This window comes from Mesocricetus auratus, unplaced genomic scaffold (assembly GCF_017639785.1).
Source record: "Mesocricetus auratus isolate SY011 unplaced genomic scaffold, BCM_Maur_2.0 Super-Scaffold_100008, whole genome shotgun sequence".
Taxonomy (NCBI): Eukaryota; Metazoa; Chordata; class Mammalia; order Rodentia; family Cricetidae; genus Mesocricetus; species Mesocricetus auratus.
The window spans coordinates 5,402,684-5,428,971 of record NW_024429192.1 but is presented as its reverse complement, the minus strand read 5'-3'; the positions used below and the strand labels follow the sequence as shown (position 1 = coordinate 5,428,971).

Genomic DNA, 26,288 nt, shown 5'->3' with positions numbered 1-26,288 from the left:
GGGTTCCTTAGCTGTCACTCATAGTTCGTTGTGTACTGGGCTGTAACATGGTGAATGAAGTTAGTACAATCAATCCTTGGAGAGGCTCCTAGCACATGGGGATACATATGATCTGTCTCAGGAACTCCCAGCGCTCTTGAAGATCCCCCCTCCTGAGCCCCGGTACACTTTGAATGCCAACTTCTCACAACCTAGAATTATCTAGGAACAGAGTCTTGCTTAAAGAATTGCCCAGATCAAATTGTCCCATGAGTATGTCTGTGAGAGACAGTCTTTATTGTTAATTGATGCAGGAGAATATCCTGGGTCACTGTTGTGGAATGTTCCAAGCATGATGGTCATTACCATCTTGATGGGGAAGTTCTGTGTATATGTCAATAAAGCACTGTTGGCCAATAGGGAAGCAAGATAGGAGGGACTAGGAGTCAAGGAGTACTCCGGGAAGGAGAAACACAGAGAATCAAGATGTAACCGCCATAGGGATAAGAAGCTCGGAAACTTCTCTGGTAAGAGAAATACTTAGATTGACAATTATGGGATAAATACTTAAGTCAGAGCTAGCCAGTAAGAAACAAGCAAGGCCAACAGCTTCATAATTAATACAGCGTCTTGTGTGTTATTTGGGGACTACAACGCGGCAGAGCCCAGGCGACTGGTGGGGAAAGACCAAGCGGCAGCAAGAAAAAGGCTTCTCTCTACACCATCTAAGTCAGAATATATGTGATTACCTCTGAGAGACCCTGTTGGCACCCACAGACTTTCCCTTCTAGGAATGGGGGAGGGGTGGTCAGTAGACCTCACCTGAGATTTTATCTACTCACTCTGTTGTGTGTCCCTCCCCTCCGGGCTGTGTGTGACTCAGATCTCAGGAGGGACTCAAGCACATACAGTGTGTAGCCATGGCGGGCAGGCAGGGTACCAACACTTCGTAAGCAGCCTCCGTTCATACTCCCGTTAGTAACTAACAAACTCATTGGTCACCGAGATGGATTTGGATGGCATCATTACTTTTGTCTGTCATTGGTGCCTAACTGGGGTGAGCAGGAGACCGCATTTCCCAAGGAAAAGCTCCCAGAGTAGTCACAAAGGGGGAACCTGAGCCCACAGCCAGGCTCCACACAGGCAACTCCACGCCCCACCCCTATCAAGGCATCGGGGTTAATTCCCAGCTGCCAGCCAGTATTTAACTTTCCACATAAGATTAAACATTTGGATTTGTAAAAGCCCAGGATTGCAGACTCCAGTCGGCAAGGGCTTGCTGGGTCTCAAGCAGAGAGTGCCCAGTCTGCCAAGGTTTATGTACGGTCCTGAAGAGCTAACGCCAGCCAGCAAGAAGGGCAGAGCCTGGCTTTCTGGAGGCCTCTTACATTGCTCACACGCTGTGGGTAAGTTTTATTATACATTCTTTGTTTATACATTCTTTTTCGAAAAAAAAGAATTATAGAACTTTTTTCCTTTTTCAGAGAACTGAATATTACACACACACACACACACACACACACACGCACACACGCACGCACGCACGCACGCACACCCTGGGCATGTCTCAATCATGCCTGCCTTCCTCCCCTTTATCTCTCCTCCCCTTCCTTCCTAGCCTTCCCTTGCTCCTTTCTCCAGTGATTGCCTTCAGCTGAAAATGTTGAAAGTGCTCTTTACAAATGAAGGATTCAAGCCAAATGCAGGTAACCCTATCTTCTCCCATAAAAATACTAGACTCGGCTGACTGCTGTAGGCTCCGATAACGGTGGTGATCCATTGTATTTTGAGCAGAGAACGCTTCGGTCACCAGGGTCAAACGCACACGGCTCTCCTCACAGTGTCCAGTTGTCCTTGGCGGGTCACCTTGCATATTTGTGGCAGGGGTGGGTCACCTTGCATATTTGTGGCAGGAGCAGTTGGAACCAGGGGATCGCTCGGTGGCCCAGAGACAACCAATGGACACACGAAAGCTCAAGCCCTGGTCTCAGTCCTTTGTCCCTTGTGCAGTTGGGCCAGCCAACCAGCCGCAGGAGGTGGGAACATGGACTAGGACAGGCTGAGTACCCGGCACTGGCCGGGGTCACTGGGTTCTAGCCCAGGCACGATGGCCACGTTGAGAGCCCTGATTTTAGAGGCAGACCTCTAAGTGCTAGGCTGTAGTAGCGCCCCCACCAAAGAGCAAGCTGGTGTCTGTTCTCCGGCCACCCATCCTGTTCTGAGACTCAGTGAGAACCGTTTAGTGGAGATACGCTTCCCCCTAGGTGGAACCACGTGACGCTGACCTACATAACCCTCAGGCAATTTCTTACAGTTCAGATGATTGTGCACAACCGTTCTCTGGGTATTTCTAAAGTACAGTGCTTCCCTTGGGATTTATAAGGGGGAGCATGTGTGCCAAATACGGTGGCTGTCTGTCAAGTCAGTGGTTACTCTAGGAATCAAAATTTAAATTAACCCGTTATCATTTTTTAACATTCACTTGTTATTTGTCCTTTACAGAGTTTAAAATTTTTGCACGTTTTAAAATTTTAAATTTATGTTTAATGTGTGTGTGTGTGTGTGTTTATGTGCGCCTGTGTCCATGCATGTGCGTGTGTGACGGCAGACCCAGGCAGACCACGGCACACATGTGCACGTCGGAGGGCAACCTCAGGGAGCAGTCAGTCCTCACCTTCTGCTTTGTAACGACGTCTCGGGTCTGCTGCTGCGTTCTCCAGGCAAACCGGCCCGTTGGTTAGTTTCCCAAGATCCTCTTGTGTCCACCTCCCGCCTCACCCCAGGAGTGCAGGGATTACATTCGCAGGCAAGCGCCTCTGTGTGTGTGCAGTTTTGCGTGTGTTCTGGGGACCCAGACTCGGGTCCTCAGGCTGCTCGGCATTTTACCCGCAGAGCCTCTCCCCAGCTCGTCCTTTGCTGCGGAAGATTAGTGGGTGCTTCGGCTCGTTCTCCCTTGCAGCTCCTCTCCCGTCTCGCTGACCCCCACCCCATGCTTGGGTCCTTCTGCCTCCAATACTCTCTTCTCCACTTCCCTCGTGCACCCTCTGAATATGTTTTACCACGACCCCTACCAACTTTCACGCGGCGCATCTTTCCACGGCCGTGAAACGCCGCGCTTCCCAGCCGAGCCGCACCCCATGCCTCAGTATGGAAAACGGCAACCCTCTCAGATCCTGCTTGCTCGGGCTGGACAGAGGTCAGCACCCAAGCATTTATTTAATCCTCGGAGGCCCTTTCAAGCCTGTGATTAAGTCTGAACAAAAAGCACCCGTGACCTGCTTAGCAGCGGAGAGCCGAGCAAACAGTGGGCGTTGCAGGCCTCTCTCGGGCTCTCCCGGGCTGGCAGCTGGGCCCGCACCAGGAAGCAGGCCTGAGTGGCTCCGGTGGAACGCACCGCTAAGGTACCTCAGGGTACCCGTGGAAGAGATTCTTAGGCTGTGGGGAGCCAAGGAGTCCCCTGAAACTGAACTTAGAGCTTCCTGTGTGCATACATAAACCTTACGGGAGAAAAATAATTTTGGCTGGACTGTCCCAGCAAACTCTGTTTTAGGTGGTAGTGCACATCCCTGCCACGCCTCCTGGAAGCAATCTTATCTGTTTGCTGACTTCCCTTTTTAAGCTACCAGGCTTTGAGTGGTGGGGAAAAGGAGAGAGAGAGAGAGATCTTAGAGACCTTTGAAGGACAGAAGTTAAAATGTCAGGTGGGGGCGGAGCTATGGCGTAGCGGTTAGGAGGAATTTGCTCTTGAAGAAGAATGGAATTCAGTTCCCAGCACGCACAGGTGTGGCTCACAAGGGTCTGTAACTCCCAGTCCAAGGGGCCCAACACCTTCTTCTGACCTTCTTAGGCACCAAGCATGAACATGGTGCGTATTCATACATGCAGGCAAAACACCCACACACATAAAATTAAAATAAGTATATCCTTTTTTTTTTTAATCAGATGAAAGGCATGTGTTGGGGACAGGTTTCTCGGTGAGGGCAATTTGGGAAGATGTGTCCCGTGGGAGAATGCCCGGAAGTCTGGGGTGATCTCCTGATGAGGAACCCTGGCGCCACCTGTGGGTGACGGAGAGTACTGACACTTGTTCAGGCAGCTCACACAAAGTGTGCGGGCAGGAGAGCGAGCTTAGTACTCTAGGTAGTCAGGCTAGTGAAATGCCTCCAGCAAGAACAGCTCAGAGGGAAGACAGCAGGTGGGACTAGCTGGCCGCACCTCAGCCTTGTGCTGTAAGGGTTCAGTGCGGAGGGGGTCAGTGGGCACTCAGGCCGGGCCAGGTAAGCCGTGGTAAGGAATTAGGAAGTTATTTTCAGGACGTCAAGGAAGGCCAAACATCCTGCCATGTAAGGTGATGGCATCGCCCTAGCTCCCTTCTTATGAAGAGAGCATCCTTGCGCAGAGAGAGAGGGGGTCACAGGCAGCCTAAAGAGGTGTTTCACGGAGGACCACACAGTGTTTCTGAGAGACGGTGGTGGCTGGGCAGAGGCAGTGGGGACGAAGAGGAGAGATGGATTTGAGGGCTGAAGAATGTTCAGCTGTGTCTTGGCATCACTGTCTAAAACACCTTTTTCGTGTGTGTGTGTGTGTGTGTGTGTGTGTGTGTGTGTCTGTGTGTGTGGTGTGTAAAATCTGTCTGCTAGTCACAACCAACCTCTTGACATCTACCTCCCTGAAGGTAGCTGAATGGAGAAGGGGCCTTAGCCTTCCTAACCTGTCCCATCATTTAACCACAGCAAGGGAGAGACATGGCTACACTGGCCAATTTCACACAGACACTGGAGGATGTCTTCAGAAAGATCTTTATCACTTACATGGACACCTGGAGGAAGAACACCACAGCCCAAGAGCAGGCGCTTCAGGCCAAAGTTGACGCCGAGAACTTCTACTACGTCATCCTCTACCTCATGGTGATGATTGGCATGTTCTCCTTCATCGTGGTGGCCATCCTGGTGAGCACGGTGAAATCCAAGCGGCGGGAGCATTCCCAGGACCCCTACCACCAGTACATTGTGGAGGACTGGCAGGAGAAGTACAAAAGTCAGATCCTGCATCTGGAAGAGTCCAAGGCCACCATCCACGAGAACATGGGGGCCACAGGGTTCGCGGCGTCACCCTGATAAGTAAGACAAGGGTGTGTCTGGCTATGAAGGGGTGCCTCTGTCACCTAGCAGGTCAGTAGGAAGCTAGTGTCTCCCTGAGCTGGAAATTTTCTCGGCGATGGCCTAGCTGGCCAGGTGACACAGGTGACATTTCTATCTCAGTGCCTTACATGAGCCCATTGGGGTGACACTTTGCGTTGAAGATCTCTTTTTTCTACTTGCTATGCGATGTAAATGTCATTTAAATCAATTTCAATCATGGGAACCGAGCCAAGAGGGCCTGGGCAGGGGCGGTGGGGATCGAAAGCAGAGATTTACAAATCCTTCTACCTTCTTTCTCATATTAAATATTAGTCTGAATGTAGCAAATTCAATTTACAAATAAGTCAAACGTGTCATTCAGAATCCAAGGTTTAAATCTATTATGGACTTGTCGAGCTGATAGGTTAGCATTTACTTACTGATGCATGGGCATGGAGTCCTCGGTGATGAAAGGACAGAGGCTGGGTTATTTTGCATTTATGGCTCTCGTGGTATTTAACTGTTTTGGACATCTGGACAGAGCATACACTAAAAGAACAAATAATCCACACCAGAGGCCTCAAATATTCAAGAGCTACCCAATGCAACCAAAGCGTGTTTTCAATTTTTTAAAGACACTTTCAAAGTTCTCATTAAGAAATATGGCTCTTCCAGAGGACCTCACCCAGACATACATGAAGGCAAAACACCAATACACATACAATCAAATTAATTAAACAAAGTTAAAAAAAATTGGATTCCAGGCCAGAAAAATAATTTTTAAAAATTTGGCATTTCAAAAAAAAAAGAAAAACAAACAAACAAAAATGTGGCATTTCTTCCTAAATGTGTGTATGTGGGGGGTAGGGAGTGGAGAGATATTGGTCAAAGGTTACAAACCTTTAAAGGGACCTAGGGAAGCACACCCATAACCCCACCCGTTGGGGGCTGAGGCGGAAGGAGCTAGCTGAGGTTCAAAGCCATTCGAGACCCATTGTACTGTAAGGTCAGTAACAACGCTTTTCCTTCTTAAAAACTGCTAAGTGGAGGGCACTGTGGTGCACACCCTCAATCCATCACTCCAGAGGCAGAGGCAGGCAGATCTCTGTGAGTTCAAGGCCAGCCTGGTCTGCAGAGAGAGTTCCAGGACAGCCAGAACTACACAGAGAAACCCTGTCTCGAAACAACAAACAAGTAAACGAAACCAGATGCGTGGATGTCAAGTGTCCTTACCTACACGAGATGCTGTATGTTAATCATTCCATAATGTGCATGTGCTTCAAAATACCATGTCACATGCTTGCATACAATGGAACCTATCATTAAAAAAAATAAAATGAATATTTTGTACCACAGAGTACAGCATGCCAGAGATGAAGATCACCTTGGGGGTCACCTGAATCCTTCACGTACACGTGAGAAAATGACAATCTATCGAGGTTAGACATTTCCTTCATTAACTCAACCACGTGGCGATTATCTGCTTGGGTTACCGGCCTGGGACAGGGAGGGGGGGAGGAGGGGGGAGACAAGAGGGGACTGAGATCCCTTAAGCTGCAGGAGCTCACACACCGGGGAGGCAATCAGCTGGGCACTGGACCTCGAGGAGTCTTAACACAGGTGGACAGGAAGTGGACACGGCAAGAGCAGAGCCATGATGCTGAAAGCAGGAAGCGGGGAGCAAACGAGGGGCAGGTTGGCCCTTAGCATCATGTGCTTCATACGCTGCAATCTTCCCTCTGCCATGGCCAGGGCACCGCAATTGTGAGTGAGGTTTCGAGACAAGAATCAAAGACGCCCATTTCTGCTGCCACAAGGGACGACCTGATTGGGTGATTCGTAGAGGGTTATTTGAGTTCATGGTTCTGGCGTCTGGGAAGCCTGGGAGCAGGGACACCAGCATCTGCTAGGCCCCTAGTGAAACCTCCCACTGCTTTAATTTGTGGCAGGAAGAGGAAGAGCCAGCTGGTATGTGCCGAGGAGATCACACACCAGACATAACCTCATTATAACGATGCGCGCCCTGGTGTCAATCCAGTCCGGGGAGTAAAACTCCCTCCACAAGAGGCCATGCATTCCTTCAGGCAGGGCCACCTCTCAAATGCCCCCACATCTCAACATGCTGGGCCCAGTTTTAAGATGAATTCTGACGACCAGAAACCATAAAACCAACTACAAGGTTTGTCTCCAGAGAGTAGCTGCTTCCTACGACATCTTGCATTTAGCAACCAGAGGGACTAAATTGTCTTAGAGAGAGGCATTCACAGTCCAAGAGCAGATCTATCAGGAGTGGCCTCCTTCCTCAGACCAGAAGCCATAATTCTGATGCATGCTAACAGGGCCATTCTGGATGACTTGACCCAGAGATCCCAGCCTGGGGATTTGTCTAGCCAGGGTTTCTATCCTGGCAACAGGCTTTTCTTTTTATCAGACTCCAGTCAAGGCCCTCTGAACCTTCCTCCTGATGAGGCCCCAACCTTGGCCACTAAAAACTGCATACTCTTGATATAAATTATGTCATCAACCTTCATAGCCTAAAGTTTTTTTCCTAACAGCTCAAAGGTGAGTCCTTGGAATTATCCCAGCCCCTTAAAGTACCTGCCTGAGAAAAATGAACCACAGCCAGGGGAACTGACCGCACAATCCAGCCACAGCAGGCAGAGAGGCTACGGGGTTCTCTTGGTGCAACTGAGAAAGCATCCAGCTACAAATCCTCTCTCTTTCCCTTGGAGTAATGAGTCTTCCATCATCTTAGAAATGCAGACCCTGGGGCTGGAGAGATGGCTCAGAGGTTAAGAGCACTGGCTGCTCTTCCAGAGGTCCTGAGTTCAATTCCCAGGAACCACATGGTGGCTCACAACCATCTAAAATGAGATCTGGTGTCCTCTACTGGTATGCAGATGTACAAGCAGGCAAAGCAATGTATACATAATAAATCTAAAAAAATGCAAACATTGAAATCCTGCAAGAGTAATTCTTTCAGCATCTAGAAGTACCTCTTTGAAATGCAAGCATTAAGACTCCAGCATCTAGAAATATATCTTTGAAATGCAAACATTAAGACTCCACTGATTATGGACCATTCAGGTCTGTCCGAGTCACATATGGGGAATTTTTCTCCTTTAGAGCACAGAATTCCCCCCTCCCTCCTCCACTGTTCATAAATTTCCACTTGGTTTATCTGTCACCTGGGAAAATATATTGGTGGCTAAATCGAGGATTTCGTTATTAAGCATATTTTATCATCAACACTGTAAAGTATAGCTATGACGTGGATTTTAGTCAGTCGATAATATTTGGAGGAAATGCTACATCTTCCTGTAGTAAACATGCTCAACTTGACAGGATTGAGACAAGCCTTGGGGCATGTCTGTGGGGAATTATGTAGATTGGGTTAAATGGGGGTGGAAGGGACACATACTCTGAATGGGTGGTGCGGTTCCCTGGCCTGAGATCCCGGATGGAACAAAAAAGGAGAAGACCAAGAGAGCACACACCTCCGTCACTCTGTGCTTACCCGCAGTGCACTCTCTGGTCAGCCTAGACCACCCTCCCCCTTCCCTACGTGGCTTTTGTGACAGTGCAGGCAGCTAACACACCCAGCATGGGTGTCCAGTTGTCAATCCATTTACCCCAGCCTCCCCCTCCAGTGTCAACTTCCACCAAAGCGAGGCTTTTCAAATGAAAATGCCCATTCAAACATCTTGATGGTTTTTTGTTTGTTTTGTTTAGTTTCGTTTGTTTGTTTTTAAATCCATTCCCTTTAAGAGTTCCTTCTGCTTAGCCTGCTGGTTCAGGACAGCAGATTCGAAGCTATCTCCCAGGGAGCGGGCTGACCTGACTCTGCTTTCACAACAGAGCCCTAGCTCTGCCACGTGCTGGCTTACCTCCGAACAAATCATTCTCTGTACTCCATTTCGTCCTTTGGGGAACGGTTATAATCATAGTGTGTCCTTTACAGGCCTCATAGATTTAAATTAGACAATAGACTCGATACGCTTACAGCAAAGCTTTATTTGCTACTTTCTCTGAAAAACAAAACAAAACAAAACAAAAAACTTCCCTTGTAGGCACAACCAAGTCTGCTTTCGCCTCTGCATGCTGACGCGGTCTGCTTCATCTCCACAAAGGTAGACACCCTGAGATCTGAAGCCAGATTTCTTGGGCTCAGATACCCACCCTTCCGCTGCAATTTGCAGGACATCCAGGGCTAGCACCGAGCATCGGCCTCCCCCTCCACGGGAAAGGAGGGGTTGAGGTGGGGGGCTCGGGCGAGCACTTTCCCTCTCCACAGCCTCGCCCAGCCAGGGCGGTGCTGTGCGAGCCTCTCTGGGAACCTAAGGCAGGGGCGTCCTTCGGTTACCCCACAGGACGGAGCATCCGTGCTGTCCCCGTGGAGGAATGCTAAGTCTGGGGGTGGGCCACCCTTGCGGTCCGATCTGGACTTCTGCAATAGCCTCAATCACCCAGGACGGCTCACGGGCCGCCCTGGCGCCAGTGCTGGGAGACGCAGGTGCCTTGACCCACTGCGCCTGCGCACCAGGCGGTGACCTTCTGGACGGCGCAAGCGTGCGGAGCGGTGCATTTCGGGACTCGTAGTTTTCCCGGCGGGATTGTGGGAGTCGTGGTTTGTCAGCACCCGGCCAGGAGGCTCGCCCGCCCGCGTTGAGTTGTAAGTGTGTGATTGACGCTTTGGGGCGCTGGGGGACCCTCGGCCACCCCGTGTTTGTGCTTCTCCCCGCATGACACTTGCTGGCCCAGCCACACAGCGCACGGGAACCCTAATATTCTGGTCGCCCCGCTCTGGAGTCGAAGGGAGCGAGAGGTGGTAACTCTGGGCCCTCTATTTCGCCCCTTAGTGAGTGGATAGAGGGTTGCACGTCGCTCGCGTGTGTTGGGATGGGGGCCCGACTGGAATAGCAAGGCCCCGCTAGATCCTGTGGTGCATTGGATCCAGCTTGCAAAGGAGGTGTGCAGATCCAGCCAGTGGAGAGCGGCGCCCTGGCTCTGGTTTCTCGGAGGATCCCCTAAGTACTGAGAGAGTTTGGGCTGCCCAGACGGGTGATCTAGATTTCCTGATGCCTGTGCGCTTAGCGGGCTAGGTGAGGCCCAGGGGGTCACCGGCACCCTGAACCTACCCGCACGTTAGCTGTAAATGTGGGTGAGGAATTAACGTGAAAGGGGTTAGGGTTAGACTGGGCGTGGTAACAGCTCCAGAGAGTTCCCGGAGCTGCTCGGGTGAGAGCGGCTGAAGTGAGAGGGCTGTGCGCTCAGAGAGGCGCACCCTTGACTTCCTAGGCCTGCCAAGAAGCTAACGGAGCTCATGGGCGAGCGATGTATTGCCCGCGTTGTTTTAATTGAACCTGATCAAAATGAGTGCAAACCTTTTTTGTTCCTAGGAGAGGGGAAAAACTGGCAAAGGGGAGAAAGGGTATTTTCGATCAAGATCAAAACTACTAGCAGTTTTCCCTAAACCATCTTGTAATTGTTGAGGGTTAAGCTAGACCGGTGTGGGCGCCAGTGTTTCATTTATTTTCATGCCCTCCAGCTGCCCCGACCTTGGTGGTTTCATTTCATCCCTCCTAGGCCAGGTGCCTCTTGTTTCTGATGTCAGAGCAGACTCCTCGCTGTTACATTTAGCTTTCTTGGTTGTCTCGTTTGCAGAAGGTTTGCAAGCTGCCGTGGAAATGTCTGCTTCGGCGCATGTAGTTTAAAGCAGACGGTGAAAACGAGCAGGGCCGATCTGGGTCGTTTGCCCTCTTCTATTCGCCCAGCCCAATGGACTATTACAGATTTCCTCTTTCTGCTGCCTCTTCCTCCTTCCTTTCCTCCTCTCCTCTTCCCCCTTCTCCTTTGGCAGCGTCCCCTGTGTCTGAGACGGGGAGAACCACGTCCACCTCCAAACCCTAGGACCAGAGGCATGCCATGAGTTACTTGGAGTTGAACCTAGAGCTGTGTGCGCATCAGGTCTGCACATGTGACCTCCTGGAGGGAGAGGGGGAGGGAGAGAGAGAGAGAGAGAGAGAGAGAGAGAGAGAGAGAGAGAGAGAGAGAGAGAGAGAGAGAGAGGCTGAGCCATGCCAATCCTCTGTTTCCTTACCTTTTAACCATACCTGTGTACCATCGATTCTGTGACATCAATTCCAGAGTGGGAGACTCACTCTTTGGACCACAATACCACAAGTTAAGAGGCTCAGGAGGTTAACAGCTTTCCCAGCCATATGCCCAGCTGTTAGTGCCACCTGGCGTCGAGCCCTGCCCACCTTCTCCTTGGGCTTATTCTTTATACCACACCTGGCTGGCCTGTGCTGCCCGCAACCTGCCCTGGTGTGGCTTGTTCCTGGCAGACTATTAGCAGAGCAGAGAGATTGTCAAAACAGCAGTACTTGACATTGATTTAGTGTTTTCTGGGTGTTACTCCTTGCTCTTAGTGATGACCGCCCAACTTCTGAAGAATTTACTGGTGAAGGAGGCTTTGAGAGGCCAAGTACCTGACCCAAGGTCACATTGCTCCTAAATGTAATATGTTTGCCAGACTTCCAGACTCCTGGGGATTATTTTCATTTATTTACTCTCGTAAGCTTCTTGGGCCTAAGCCCATGCATATCAGTTCAAGTAGGTAACTTGTGGGGAGACAGTTAAATCACTGACTATATATGTATACAACTCAATTAAGAAAGAATTATGAAAACGAAGTGGAAAAGAACTTAAATATTTTGTTTTAATATGCAGCATGGCTAATCCCTAAAATTCCCAGAGATTCAAAGTATAAATTCCGGCAGCAGGTTGGAACATGCAGAGAGCCTATGCTTTCATCGTAGGTCAGACTCTGCTACAGCTTAGAGGCAAATGCATGGGTAATTGGAAAAATTTTTTTTCTGAACCATCTCCCATGAGGTTTACCCAAGAAAGGAAGCCGGTTGGGAAGGCCTGTGACATTTTCCTGTTGCTTTTCTGATTCTGGTTGTAAGTTCACGTGAATACAGGTACCCCTGCCCCGTGGTTTTGAAGCTCTCTGCCTGTGTCCCAGTGGTTTGCTGAGGTTAGAGCTCTGGGATCTGACTAACTGAATGTGTGGTAGGCAAGGAGAGAGGACCCTAGGAGCCCACTTGCCTGGAGCTACGCACACTGCTTTCCCAATAAAACTAGCTGGGATACCCCCCCCCATGGATCTGCAGGCACACCTCTTTAAACAGAGGCTATGGACATTCCAAAATGTAGCTCCCTAGCAGCCCTCAGTAACTCCTGCTTGGTGACCAAACATATCCTGAAACTAGGGAACGTGGCCAGATCCAGCACATGCTGGTTTGGGGTACATGCCCAGTAAAGCAAACTATTACCTCAAAAAGAACATTTATGGGGGGGAAATCCCTATTTGTCCTCTTTTGGCTGTGCCTAATTGGGAGCGTGTACAAATGCATCATGGGAAAGGGTGTGAGCAAAAGCTTACACAGCCCAAGCTTATCAATTAGAACCAAAAGAACACCCGCAGCCATCAGCTCCCACGCCTCCTGCAACCACAAAAGGAAGCCATGGACGGTGATCAGTTGCTCTTGTCCACTGCAGCTCAAATAGTCCATGGCCTCTTGTTCCATTATCTGGCCTATACTACATTTATGTGTCTGGGTAAAATTTGTCATCACTTCTCTACCTGTGAACTCTTTAATAAGTCGCCAAGGACCTTAAGACACCAGTCTGGGACAGAGACCTCCGGTACCAGATGGGTTCAGATTCCAGTCACACGCAGAAGAGCCTGTGTGCATCCCTTAAACCTCATCTCTTCCCCCTTTAAAGTGAAGGCTGTGACATTATACACCAGTTGACTTAATTCGTCTAAGCACAGACGGGCACAGTAGAGCCAGCTGTCAATACCCATGCTACAGAAATAGTAGGGGCCATCTGGTTGACACTGTGCTCGGGCTCTTGGTCGGATCTCAAGTGCTCTGGCTGTGAGGCAGGTGTCATATCCTAGGATAACAGACACAGGGCTGTGCCCATCACTTGCTCTAGGTCTCTCTTTCTCTTTAGAAGGGCTTTCATGTGCAAGTTAGCTGTTCTTCGGGACAGTTCTTTGCTCTCTTTTATTCTTTCCCTCCAGATATCCAGATGATATTTGGGGGGCAGGTTCAAGACAGGGTTTCTCTGTGTAGCTTTGTAGACCAGGCTGGCCTCGAACTCACAGAGATCCGCCTTCCTCTGCCTCCTGAGTGCTGGGATTAAAGGCGTGAGCCACCACCTCCCAGCTCCCCCCCCCCATAATTTTTCTAAAGCCGGGATGAGCGCAGACAACACTCAGAAGGACTTTCGTCCCTAAACTAGCTTGAACTTGAGTCAGGAGGTGGGAGGGGGCATTTGTGAGTGTGGGTGTTAGGTGCACAGAGGAATCCTTGGGACTGATGTCTCGGCGCAGGGATCGTGGAGAGCCACCAGGGGGAGCTCTAGGTCACGTCCGCTCGCTTGCTCTCTGCTAACATGCTTGTCTCTGTCAAAGACGGGTTCCCTGTTGTAGTCTGCTCTGCATTGACCTGTTTCTCTCTCTCTCTCTCCTTCCCCCGGGTCAGAACGCCCAGCTCCTTGGACCTGGCCTTCCAGCTGCCGCTCATGCCTGTGTCTACGGGTCGCATTGGTCAGAAGTGAGCTCACCGCTGGGTGACCATGAACTGGAAGGTGAGACTAGTTTTAAAATCTATACTTTGTTTTTTCTTGGTCTGGTTTTTGTCTTTACATGCATGTCAGTCACACCAGTGGGACACCTGAGTTGAATAGCTGGGTTTTTGGTGTTGTTTTTTTTTGTTTGTTTGTTTTTTATAGCTCATGGGGTCTGGAAGTCCCAGCCATGCAGGTGGGGGTGACAGATGGCATGGGCAGAGAATAGAAGCAGGTAACTCCTGGGACCAGTAAGCAGGGTGAGGGAAGAGACCAGAGTCACACAGCCCCTCCCCTCTGCAGGAACACTGCCAGTGACCCGGAGGCCTCCCCCTAGGCTCTCCCCGAGGGTTCACAGTTGCACAGCTCCAGGGAACAAGCCTTTAACACATGATACAAACCATAGTGTTCAGGATTGTAAAGAAAAATATTAACAGTAACATTTTTAGTTACATCTGTCCGTCAGCGATTTCGTGCAGGTATGAATGGACCCGCTCTCTTATCTCTTTCTTATCCAGTCCCTTCCCTCCTTCCAGGCCTGTTTGTCATACCCAAGTCGTCGTCTTGTTTCGTGGCTTACTGAGTTTAGCCAGGGCTGTCTGTCTCCACGGGTTTGGAGCCTGGTGGGAGCGAAGCATCTTTATTAATAAAGTAAACAAAATGTAATCACATTATTGTTACGAGTTAAAACCTGTAACTTTGCGTTTGTTCCCCAGACCTCTGGAGGAATGCTCGCCCGTCTTTGAGTGCGAATCCTCTAACCTATCTCACTTTTCTTCCAAAAACCAGGCCTGTAGAGCCTCACTCAGCATTTCACAATTTTGCGTCTCTAATGTAGATGTCACGGTGAATGTCCCTGCCTCTCAAACATGTATGTTGCATTTCTGAGGTCAGGGTGACGAGGTGGAGCCTGTGGGGGGTGACCATGTTGTCAGGGTGGAACCCTCGTGAGTGGGCTAGCGCCTGTGGTGGCCGAAATCAGTTGTCAGCTTGGGAGACAGGCCTCTAGCCTGCCTGTGGGATTATCTCGAGTAGTTCCATTGTGGTGGGAAGAGTGCTCCATCCCAGGCACCACCATTCCCTGGACTGGGTCCTGAACTTGAGCTGACTACAAGCATTCATTGTTCTCTGCTTCCTGATTGATTATGGCTACAGTGTGGCCAGCTCCCTCAGGCCCCTCTTCCTGATTATGGCTACAGTGTGGCCAGCCCCCTCAGGCCCCTGCTGTCTGCCTCCCTCACCATGATGAACTGTGTCCTGGAACTGTGAGCCACAATAAACCCTTCCTTAGTTTGCTCTCATCAGGGAGTTTGTCACAGCAACAGACAAGTAGCTAAAACAGTGAGTGTCCTTATAAAACAGACCCCCTTTCTGCTGTGTGAGGGTACCAGAAGTTTGTAGCACATCCCGGAAGAGGCCCGCCCCATTGGCATATGACCATGCTGTCCTAATTGTCAGACTGCAGCTTCCAGATGCCTGTCCGTTCATAACTGATACACAAGCCTGGCATGGTGAAGACAGTGGCTTATGACCTCACAAAACAACCTGTACAAAACTTTGCATTTTCATAGGTTGGTGGTGGCACACGCCTTTAGTCCCAGCACTCAGGAGGCAAAGGCAGGCAGATCTCTGTTAGTTCGAGGTCAGCCTGGTCCACAAAGCAAGTTGCAGGATAGCCAGGACTACACAGAAAAACCCTCTCAGAAAACAAAACAAAGCAAATAAGCAATCTTCGAAGTTTCATGGTCCTCTTTCATAATCTCTTACAGTTGTTTTGCCAAGAGCATTGTTTTTTGTTTTGTTTTGTTTTTCCTAGCCACATGTGAGTCTCAGAGCTTTCAACTCAGTTTTCATGGAAACCACCTTTTTTAAAAAAGTCATAAATTACCCATGGGAGCACTAAAGATGAGTTGAACTGATTGGAAATAAATGCAAAAGATTCCGTTGTGGGGGCAGTGGTTGAGGGTAGCCTGCTGGCTGGCTGCATTTGGCTGGCTGTGGGCAGCAGCATCCTCAGAGGAAAAGGACAAGGTTCATTTGAATGCCTGAAACCCTCTAGCTAAGGTGGAGGCTGCTTAGCCTATAAAAAACAAGTAAATAATGAGACCACTTAGCCTGTGTCCATTACTTGTATTTCCTCTTCAGTTTATTTCCTGCTTTTTGCTTGTGTCATAGAGAAGCATGGGCTGTGACACAGGCTCCATCTTAGTAGGACTGCCAGGGTATATCCTTAAAGACAATCTTGTTCAGGTTGAATCAATTTCAGCCAGCCTAGAACAGCCTGGTGAACTGAAGGAAGTTTATGTGGCAACACCATACATTCACTGACAGCAAGTTTGTGAACGTGGAGTCGAGCCTTCACCCTTGGAATGTAAGCCTTCAGGAAAGATGCTAAGAGGTTTATGGGAAGTGAGGGAAATTAGCCAATAGAGCTCAGGAGCAACTATGTGACAGGCACGTCAATAGCCTAAGCCCTTCCTGTTAGCAGGGTCAGTGTCCTTTGTACTGTCATCTTCATGATCCTCCATTGTACCTACTCTTAGGTGTCTTAGTGGTTTGAAGTGGACATAGTTACTGTTCCAGTTAAATTAAGCATTTTCCTTTGGGGGGGCAGGTTTGAGACAGGGTTTCTCTGTGGCTTTGGAAGTTGTCCTGGAACTAGCTCTTGTAGGTCAGGCTGGTCTTGAACTCACAGAGGTCTGCCTGCCTCTGCCTCCCGAGTGCTGGGATTAAAGGTGTGCACCACCACTGCCTGACTTTAAATAAAGCACTTTCAATATTTATCTTCTCCCTGCCCATGGTATTCATATAGTATTCTATCACAAGACAACCTTCCTCAGAGGTCGTTAAGTAGCCATACCTAATGGTTAAATAGTTTCTAAGGTATTGAATCTGGTTTAGTTGTTGCTGATTTGCTTGGCTTAATTGTAAGACTGATTCTGGTAGGAGGGTTTGGTGTGTGTTACAGGAACTAAAGGGTGACAATAGTCAGGTCTCAGAACAGTGGGGTTAGCGTCCAACTCCTCACCTCTTAGGGACCTCCTCATAGTTAATTTCTCATATACTCAGTCAGAGCTGTCTGTCCCCTCATGGGGCTGGAGTGTAGTCGAAAGGAGACAACACAGAAAGTTCTTAGGGTACAGGGACTTTCCCAAATACAGCAACTGGTGCTCCATCTGCTACATGTAAAATCCACAACTGAGGGTGAGTCAAAGGATCTAGATACAATTAGAGGACGTAGTTGTGGATAAATCAGAATCAGGAGTGGGAGAATGGTTCAGTCTGGCCCCTTAGACTAGCTTTCCAGCCCAGGACTGCCTACCACAGGATGGTACCACCCACAGTGAACCCTCCATCATCAGTTAATAATCAAGACAATCCCCACAGACGTGAACACAGGCTAGTCTGGTTAGGCAACTCCTCCAATCTAGGCTTTCCTCTCAGACGACTGCAGGTTGTATGAAGTTGTCAGTCAAGCTAACTAGGATACCAGTGTGACCCAAGCGCCTAGCCTCTGTTTGAAACATTGTAGCTAAGCTAACTAAGCCACCAGTGTGACCCAAGCACCTAGTCTCTGTTAGAAACATTGTAGCTAAACTAAGCCACCAGTGTGATACCAGCCCCTAGCCTCTGTTAGAAACATTGTAGCTAAACTAACTAAGCCACCACTGAAACCCAAGCTAGCTTCTGTTTGAAACATTGTAGTTGATCAGTAACATTTGCAGAGTGAAGGAGTCTGAGACTCACCAGTGACTTCCAGAGGATTCAGCATGTGTCTTTTCTCCCTTGAGGTTCTTGAACACGTGCCCCTGCTGCTGTATATATTGGCAGCAAAAACTCTGATCCTCTGCCTGGCCTTTGCCGGAGTGAAAATGTACCAAAGGAAAAGTCTGGAAGCCAAACTGCAAGCCGAGAAGAAGCAGCGATCAGAGAAGAAAGAGAACTGAAGAAACGTCAGAGGTACTGACCTTTGTAAATGAAACCATCCAGAGGGCTACAGTGCCCAACAAGGGTGTGGTGTCCTGAGATCTCTGCATCGTCCGTCTGAGGGGCGCAGAGTCCAACTGACCCTCTACCCCCCCCACTGACCATTCATTCACAGAGCATCAGTCCTCTGTTCCAAGCTTGTTGTGCTGCTTAATGGCTGCGTGTGTGTGTGTGTGTGTGTGTGTGTGTGTGTATGTGTGTGTGACTTACCAGCTGCAGACTTGGCTCTGAGAAGCCCAGGTACTAAATACTGCAAACAATGATGCATGAATCTGCAGAGATGCCTGGCAGAGGGGCAGATGGAGACTCACAGGTCCTAGGAATCCTCGGGATGAGGTCTGACCCCCCTGGTGGCGAATAATCCCTTCCCAGTCTGTCCACAATCTGGCCAAACCTCATTTGCCCCCCTCTCCAGTCCTCAGCCCCAGTGTTCCTAACAGCTCCTCCCCAGCATGGGCCTGTGCACTGCTGTAGCTGGTGCCTCAGTGTGCTTGGGATGGGGTGGGGGGGCTCTGGAGCGGGCTAGGGTGTCTCAGGACTCAAGGCTCCTGGAGGCCGTTCTTAAGGCCTTCTCAGAGATATACCATGATGGTTGGCTCTCACGCACTTAGCAAGCTGGACTCTGGGCCTCTCAGAATTCATATATGGTGTGCAGGGATTCTAGATTCTAGATTACAGTTCCAGAATCCAGCTTCAGAGCAGAATTTCCTATATGGCTGCATGGATGCTGTGTTGCTTGTTGAGAAAACAGCTTCCCAGGCTCCCACCTCAGGAAGGGCACGATGTCCCTGGTTCAATCTGGACAGTCGTTCTTTGAAAACCCACCAGGGGATTCTTAGTCTGCTCAGCTCAGGGTCGCTGTGGGAACCGGCTTCACAGCACTGCCCACCCGACACCATGCTTCTGAAAGTAGGCGTGTCCCCCCAGGCTGTTGGGAGTGAAGCAGGGGAGATTGGGGCACCGAGGGGTGACTTGGGGCTGGGCATTTCACTACACATTTCCTGACAACTCTTTGAGGTAAATCAGATGGGAAGAACAGTGGCGAGCAGAGCTGAGAACTGAGCTCTCACAATCTGTGTCATCTCCCAACTCTACAAATGAGACTAGAGGAGCACTACAGTCCTGCCCCTGGACTCCTAAGCCTGTCACCACTCAAGAGGCCTGGGGGGGGGGGTTGCAGACTTTGCCATTCAGAAAGTGTCTTATTGACAGAAATGCAAAACTAACCAGGAGGTGCTTGTCCTCAGTGCTAGTTGGAGGAGAGGGGGTGATGAGCAATCTAAAATGCTGAAGGCAGACAGCGTTAGTTGAAACGTTGGTTGGATTTATGTTGCAGGCAGAGCCATGATTCCAGTTAACTGAGAGGATGGAAAAGATCAGCTGTGACATCAGAGCCTGTCACACCCCACTTTTCCGTTGAGCCAGTGCCAAAGCACGGTGTGCCCACCTCCGTGTAGAACTGACCAGTAGATGGCCTCTCTCAGGCTAGCGGCTTGTCAGGTAGAACGGATCGGGGAAATGTCTCAGGCTAGCCGCTTGTCCAGAGCCTGCTCTAAAGACAAGAATCTTCAGAGAGAAAGAAAGCCATGTTGCCCAGATGTTCTGATTAGCAGGTCAGGACGAGTGGCCTCCCCCGGAGTCGGAATGCTCACGCATTGATGCCGACCATGCAAAGCACTGCTGCTGTATCCAGCACCTCCTTCATTGCTGTGGTCTCCCTTCCTTTCCAGATTTTTCTATTTAAATGTCTGTTTGGGTGGACTCCAGCTGAGAAGAGGGAAGAAAGATCTAGCGACTACCGGATGCCAGGGGATACACTTCCAGCTGAGACCTTTAACTTAAATGATTAACAGCGTGAATTTTTTTTTTTACGTTTTTAGAAGAACCAGTATTTTGTTACTGAAATAAAATACGTTTCTAAAAAAGGCTGTATGCGTTCTCTTCCTCCCTCTCTCTTCCTCTCCCCACCACACGTTATGAGAGGACTCAACCCTTCTTTTCCCTGGCACACACTGGTTGTGGAGCTGTGATAGAAAATCTTGGGGGATGGTCCCCAGCAATGGCAGCATCAGTAGATGCCTCAGCCAGCCGGTCCCCACTCACCACCATCAACTTGTTTCCATGGTGACTGTGTGTTCCATCAGAGAAATTGTGTGCTTGTCTGTGACAGGTCCTGAGAGCTGGACCCTGTGCATCTGAGAAGGTTTCTATGGTGAGGGATAGCAGTGTGAGAGCCACGTAATATCACAGTAGCTCAGTCTAGAAAGAGCTACCTCATGGAGGCGTGGTGGCTCACACCTGTAAGCCTAGAATTGAGAGGCTAAAGTAGGATGAGTGCCAACAGTTAGGGGCTAGCCTGTGCTGCATAGTGACTTCTTGACCAGCCTGATGCTCTCACATCTGAGAGGAGACAACGGTGAGCTCCTTCACACAGCGCCTAACAGACTGAGATCTCATGGCTTAGTTCTCTCACCTCAAGGCACCCAAGTGTCCGGATGGAGGGTGAGGAAGCAGAAACCAGCCCTGGTGTGCTGAAAAGTGCTGGCTGTCACTGACAATGGCCACATAGAAAGTTTGCAGGAATGCGTGGCATTCTGCCACTCTGGCCCAACAGGATAGAACATGGACAGGAAGGGAATTGTGTATTTTTTTAAACTTGTACTGTGATTGCTGCTGATCCTAGCTAGCCACTGTAGAAGCCAGGAAAGAATTCTAAGTATCGGATGACCCTCGGTTCACAGGGGCAGATGTCAAAACAGGCAAAGGAGTACGTTCCCTGAGACTCCCCGGCCCACACTGTGGGAGCCACTCCAGCCTTTGCCTGGGAGCGAGCCGCCACCTCTTCCCTGACTGACCCCACTCTGGCCTGGACTATCCCAGGGCAGGGATGAGCAGAGTTCAAGGTTTTCGGTTCTGTGGCTGTGCCTAGATGGAGCTCACAGCCATGTACATGCCTCAGTCATGCCTCCCTGCAGGCTGCCAGGTGGACCCACTCCATTCCAAGCCCCTGTCAGCTACTCACTTTGCAGAATAGGGACGTAACCAGCTCCCAGGATGCCTGACCTGATCCGGGGCCCTGGACACCACCTCTCTCTCCCAGCCATCCACACAGAGGTTCCTGGCTTTCACCAGAGAGTCCACGTCTGCCTGACCAGCAGGTATTTATTTGAAATTCAGCTTCCTGGGTGTTGGGATTTAAAGCTTACCTTTGGTCTTCGCAGAACCCCTGGCTGCCTTTTTGGAACATCCCGTAGATGATGACCCAGGCTTGGGCTTCACCACTGACCACACCCATTACTTTCCTGTGAACAGTATAGTTTCTGTTGTTTTCCTTTACCCTCTCCTCCCCCCCCACACCCCTCTGCACTCTTTTGCCACTAGGGGGTGATGATCAGTCACTCACTGCCCATGTTGATCTTACTGCATTTGCAAATGAAGCCTGGGGATCCATAGCTATATTTAAGCAGTTGCTTTGGAAGCCGTAGCTGGAAGTTAGTAGGCAGACTCGATGGTGCAGCCCACAGCTAGAAGCCCTGTTGGGACCTCAGCCAGCAGCTGGGCCACAACGGAGAAGGCACAGTTAGAAAATAGGCAGCCACCCCTGGGGTGGCTCTAAGACTCACAAAGAACGCTAAGGGAAACCCGGTTCTCCCTGTGAGACATCCTTGGTGTTCCCCGCGCAGATCCCTGTTAACCTCTCATGCATCCCTGAGCTGCCTTCTTGGCTAAGCTGGCCAAGAGAAGCAACGAGGAGGGGAGGCTGTTGGTGGAGGAAAAGGCAAGAGAAACAAGTCGACCAGGCCAGGGAACACTGATCCCCATGTCACACAGAGCAGTCAGTGGCCCACGGCTCCACATCATGTACCCATGTGGTGACGTCTGTCCCTTAGGGTGACCTTAGAAAAAAGTGGTTAAGTAGCTTCACACCCTCTGATTTAGGAGGCAGAGATGGAGCCCCGCCTGTGCTCAAGTTCCATGGAAGGAAACGGATGCTCAACAACACGGATGTCCGTGTGCCCAGCCTTCACGGTGCCGCCTCACCCTGGCTTAATTGTGGTGGTGTTCCAGAGTTTCGCTCAGCACGGGATTAGTGCCAAGCTTCAGGATAGAGTGACGGGAGGTATTCAGACTGTGGGGAGCCCACTCTCTGCTTCCAGAAATGTGTAAATGATCGAGGTGGGTCAGGCTGTCTCCTGCCGTGACAGAGACCAGCCTCTTTATGAGAGCTTGCTCGTGGCTCTAACTGTGGAAGAAGTCTGGAACTAACCAGGTTCACATGGCTTCACGACCTAGAGAAGAGAGGTGGGAAGCCTATGGCTTGAAAATTCTTCTCCTAATCTCCAGGGTCTGTAGTCTCTTCCTTTAGAGAGGCCTCTTTAAACCCCTTTATTGCCATTCTGTTACCCGGACATATAGAGAGATATAATTATTTTGTGATCTGAGAGCTAATATTAACTATTAAGGTTGGAATGAATGCGGTTTCCAATGGCCAGCCACCAAGGGAAATTGGAGTACTTGGCACATTGCAGCTAATTAAATATCTGACATAGCTTCTGGGTTTATTGTTTGTCAATAAATTCTGACACATGGAACGCTATAAGCATATCCATCCATATTTCTACTGTAGCACACTCATGGCCTTTGTTCTGACCTGTGTGGACCAAAGCCAGGAGCTTAATCCTAAACCTGGCCTCCCGTCTTTTTAACACTGGGTGGGCTGTACGCTAGTACACGCATGTGCCTCTGCCTGGAGCTCCTCCCTTAGCAATCTCCCCCTCCTCCTCTGGCTCTCTTCCTGATGCCCAGCCCAGGCCCCGCCTCCCAGCTGTCATTCCCAAACTCTCGCCTTGCTGAGCCTTGGGGCTGCTCCACCACCAAATCCAGACTTCCTAGAGCGTGCAGCCCTGCTTTTCATGGGAACCCTGACCCACTGTCAAGCACAGAGAAGGCACTGAATCTGATAAGTGTGTAACTGAATCTGATAAGTGTGTAACTGAAACCTGATAAGTGTGTAACTGAAACCTGGTAAGTGTGTAACTGAAACCTGATAAGTGTGTAACTGAAACTTGATAAGTGTGTAACTGAAACCTGATAAGTGTGTAACTGAAACCTGATAAGTGTGTAACTGATAACATAAAAGAAAGGGAGCAGGGAGTTGGGCCAAGACCATAACTGCCTACCCCAACCCATCTTCTCCCCTTCTCCCTCAACGTAATCCTGAGGTTTTGTGTTTGATTTGTTTCTCTCAAGACAGGGTTTCTTTGTGTAGCCTAGACTGTCCTGGAACTTGCTCTGTAGACCAGGCAGGCCTCAAACTCAGAGATTCGCCTGCCTCTGCCTTCCAAGTACTGGAATTAAAGGTGTGTACCTGATGGGAGGTGTCATTCTGTAAATCTGTTTCCCTTATTGCTTGTTTAATAAAGCACTGTTGACCAATAGGGAAGCAAGATAGGTGGGACTAGGAGTCAAGGAGGATTCTGGGAAAGAGAGGCAGAGGGAGACACCATGTAGGCAGCCAGAGGAGTAAGAGGTCCGGACCCTTTTCTCCAGTAAGAGAAGAATTTAGATTAACAATTATGGGTTAAATACTTACGTCAGAGATATCCAGCAAGAAACAAGCAAACGGCCAACAGCTTTATAATTAATACAGCCTCCTGTGACTTATTTGGGGGCTCAGACGACGCAGCAGGGCCCAGGCAACTGGCAAGGAAAACTATACACATACCACCATTGCCTGGCTGATAATCCTAAATTGTTTTTAAAGGTTTATTTTATTTTTTATGTATGTTTTGTCTCTATGGGAGTTTTGTCTGTATGTATGTCTATACCAGATGAGTCAGATTCCATTAAAGACAGTTGCGAACTGCCACACGAGTGCTGGGAATTGAACTCAGGACCTCTGGAGGAGCAGCCAGTGCTCTTAACTGCTGAGCTGTCTCTCCAATCCCCAGTCCTGAGTTTTACATAGCCACAGTGCCACCAACTTAAAGACTCGTTTCCCGGCTTCCCTGTGGCCAAGCCTGACCAATGACGTTTGCCCACATTAGAACTCCTTGAGCTGCTCACTTGAAGGGATGAGATGGGGGACTGGCGAGCTGTTTCGGGGGCTGCTCTTTCTGAGGACTCTGACTCCATTCCCAGCACCCTCGTGGCAGCTTGCGACAATCTGTGAGACCAGACCCAGGGGATCAATGCGCTCCTGCCTCTGTGCATACCAGACACTCACATGGTACATGCACATCAATGTAGATAAAACACACACACTCACACACACATGCACACACACACTCACACACATGCACACACTCACACACGTGTATACTCACACTCACACACACATGCACACACTCACATGCGCACACACTCACACAAGAGAATTTATTTCCTTAAAGGCTGACATAAGTGCTGAAGAGCTGACCTGTAAGAGTGCTTGCTGCACTTGAGAACCCTAGTTCAAATCCTCGTCACGCACATAAAAAGCCAAGCATAGCCAGGGGCTCCGGGGGGGGGTAATGGCTCAGACTCTCTGGCTGCCTCAGTTCTAGTTTCAGTGAAAGACCCTACCTCAGCGGAGCAGGCAAGGAGGGATGGAACAAGTCATCCAGTGTCCTCCCTCCGGGCATGTGCAGGTGTGTGTGCACCTGCAGATACACGTGTGTGCTCACGCACACCACATTCACGCATGTGCTCACACAAGTGTGCATGAGATGGGCTGCCAATGTAGCTCAACGGTGAAGCTCTGGCCTGGCGTGCTCGGGGCTCTGGGCTCCACCCCTAGCACTGCAAACAGTAAGTGAAGGAGATGGGATGAGCGGTGTCCTCCTTTCCCCCTTGCCTGCTGGGATGTAATGAATGGCCTGCCCACCGCCATTTTGGACTGTGAGATAACTTTGAGGCTAAGACAATGGAGGTGCGGGCGGAGTCCATGCAGGAGTCAGGCAGGTGTCATACAGGTGCCATACAGGAGTCATGAAGGTGTCATCATGCAGGTGTCATACAGGTGTCATGCAGGTGCCATGGCAGGTGTCATGTCATGCAGGTGTGATGTCAGGCAGGTGTCATGCAGGTGTCATGGCAGGCAGGGAAAGTGTCTGCAAAGAAGTGAGAATGAAAATGCAGTTCAGCCTGGCCTCACCTGGACCAGACTTTGGGAGTCTGATGCCAGGTTTCGTGCCAGCATGTTCAAACATAATAGAATTTGGGGAAAGGTTGCCAGGCAACAAGTGTTCCCATTCCAGGTGCACAATGAAGTTCAAGGTGTGACTGCACGGAGACTCTTTTGCAAAGTACCTGTGGCCATGACAGCAGGTTCTATACGTAAGGGCCTAGGATCTGGTGTCACCCCTGACAGAAATAGCGCAGAGGTCAGCAGGCTATAAAGTGCCAGTGACGTCCCCCTAAGGGAAGGCTCTCCCTACTGGGAGCTAAAGATAAAGGTCTGGGGAGGGGAGAGTCTGGGGTAAACATCCTGGGAGGTTTGGGTGAGGTCACCAGGGTGTTAGTGGCCTCCACTCCCAGCTTTCTGGGTGGAATGCAGGTACGCTGTCTCCTCCATTGAAGAGACTGCCCTGTGCAATTAGTATATTCCCGGTTTCCCTTGTGGTCTGTGGATACACAGACCTTTGTGTTCCCAACACAGCTAGCACCCTGGGTCCTGGTGCCTGAGGGCCACTGTGTGCCCTGGACAGCCCCCTTGGCACTTCTTACTTTGCTGGCAGGGGGGGGGGGATGCTCCTGACAGTCTGCTGACATCTCTGTGGGTTCCTGGCCCAACCTAAGGCCAGTGTGGGGCCACGGAGAGACGGACACAGGGGCTTCCCGGCAGGAAGACTTGGATTCTGGTTTCTCATCATCGCGTCACTGGTGGTGTATGTGCCTAGGTGTCAGTCACCAACCCAGCCGTGCCTCTGTTTGTGAATGAGCCCAATGGTCATTGTCCTGGACACGGCGGTTGTCTGAGCCCGGCAAAGCTGAATATGGAAAGAAGAGCTTCCCGTGTGCCAAAAGAAAATTTCACACACAGACGAAGTATGTACTGCTCGTGTGACTGTCCAACTGGGTTAGGTCTCTAGAGCCAATAGGCAAAGAAAGATTCTATTTGCATATTATGTTGCTTACTTTTCTCACATGGGGACAAAATGCCTGGTGGAGGGACTATAAAGGAGGACTCACGTGGACTCAGGTATAGTCCAAGTGGGACATGGTCCTGGTAGGACACGATAGGACAGCTGTCATTGGTGGCAGGAGCTTGCAGAAATGGCTGCCTCAGCAAGGAAGGACTGGGGGCAGGACAGGGTGTAGCCCTCAAAGTACCGCCTCCAATAATCCCCTCTGCTTGTTAGACCCATGTAGTGATGTTGTGGGCATCACTGGTTGGGTCCAGCTGCCTGTCCAGTCCATTCCTGAGGGGCGAGTGTGGATTGAGGAAAGAAATGGGCAAGTGGGGAGGGCACCTAGTGAGACTAGGATCAGCCCCAAGTTGATTATTCAAAGTTCTTATATACCCAAATCATAAGAGGGGAAGGCAGAAGACTCCCTTACCAAGATACAAAGAAC

The 26,288-nt window shown here is 50.0% G+C and overlaps 2 protein-coding genes and 3 long non-coding RNA genes across 9 annotated transcripts; 2 read left to right on the top strand and 3 right to left on the bottom strand.

Moving 5' to 3' along the window:
• The first annotated feature begins 462 nt into the window (after nucleotides 1–462).
• Nucleotides 463–6,454, top strand: Kcne2 (potassium voltage-gated channel subfamily E regulatory subunit 2). 4 transcript variants are annotated; one of them, XM_040750459.1, is made up of 4 exons: nucleotides 467–506; nucleotides 1,225–1,385; nucleotides 1,598–1,685; nucleotides 4,713–6,454. In XM_040750459.1, exons 3-4 carry the CDS (start codon nucleotides 1,662–1,664, stop codon nucleotides 5,094–5,096), a joined length of 408 nt encoding a protein of 135 aa, XP_040606393.1. In that variant the 5' UTR covers nucleotides 467–506; nucleotides 1,225–1,385; nucleotides 1,598–1,661; the 3' UTR covers nucleotides 5,097–6,454. The 4 variants fall into 4 exon arrangements, with proteins under 4 accessions (XP_040606394.1, XP_040606393.1, XP_012971617.1 ...); XM_040750460.1 differs by lacking the exons at nucleotides 1,225–1,385; nucleotides 1,598–1,685 and having other exon boundaries at nucleotides 463–506; XM_013116163.3 differs by lacking the exons at nucleotides 467–506; nucleotides 1,598–1,685 and having other exon boundaries at nucleotides 650–1,385.
• A 2,639-nt stretch (nucleotides 6,455–9,093) lies between these two features.
• LOC121141888 lies at nucleotides 9,094–9,483 on the bottom strand. Its single transcript, XR_005878817.1, has 2 exons — nucleotides 9,279–9,483; nucleotides 9,094–9,127 (listed from the first exon to the last, which is right to left on the bottom strand). It is a non-coding gene; the product is annotated as an uncharacterized LOC121141888 (long non-coding RNA).
• Nucleotides 9,484–9,640: 157 nt separating this feature from the next.
• Nucleotides 9,641–19,648, top strand: Smim11a (small integral membrane protein 11A). Of its 2 annotated transcripts, none has more exons than XM_005073807.4 (4): nucleotides 9,641–9,771; nucleotides 13,661–13,766; nucleotides 17,537–17,705; nucleotides 19,463–19,648. In XM_005073807.4, exons 2-3 carry the CDS (start codon nucleotides 13,755–13,757, stop codon nucleotides 17,690–17,692), a joined length of 168 nt encoding a protein of 55 aa, XP_005073864.1. In that variant the 5' UTR covers nucleotides 9,641–9,771; nucleotides 13,661–13,754; the 3' UTR covers nucleotides 17,693–17,705; nucleotides 19,463–19,648. The 2 variants fall into 2 exon arrangements, with proteins under 2 accessions (XP_005073864.1, XP_021085103.1); XM_021229444.2 differs by lacking the exon at nucleotides 9,641–9,771 and adding an exon at nucleotides 9,906–9,924.
• On the bottom strand, nucleotides 10,611–11,427 carry LOC110341600. The gene is made up of 2 exons (XR_002383569.2): nucleotides 11,200–11,427; nucleotides 10,611–11,005 (listed from the first exon to the last, which is right to left on the bottom strand). It is a non-coding gene; the product is annotated as an uncharacterized LOC110341600 (long non-coding RNA).
• Nucleotides 14,154–17,578, bottom strand: LOC121141889. Its single transcript, XR_005878818.1, has 2 exons — nucleotides 17,493–17,578; nucleotides 14,154–14,365 (listed from the first exon to the last, which is right to left on the bottom strand). It is a non-coding gene; the product is annotated as an uncharacterized LOC121141889 (long non-coding RNA).
• Nucleotides 19,649–26,288: the final 6,640 nt, after the last annotated feature.

What these genes read in the sequence shown, in the direction of transcription:
- Kcne2 (XM_040750459.1), top strand. Translation starts at nt 1,662, where the DNA reads ATGAAGGATTCAAGCCAAATGCAG. An exon ending in AGGATTCAAGCCAAATGCAG is followed by an intron (nt 1,686 to 4,712) that starts GTAACCCTATCT and finishes ATTTAACCACAG; the next exon opens with CAAGGGAGAGACATGGCTAC.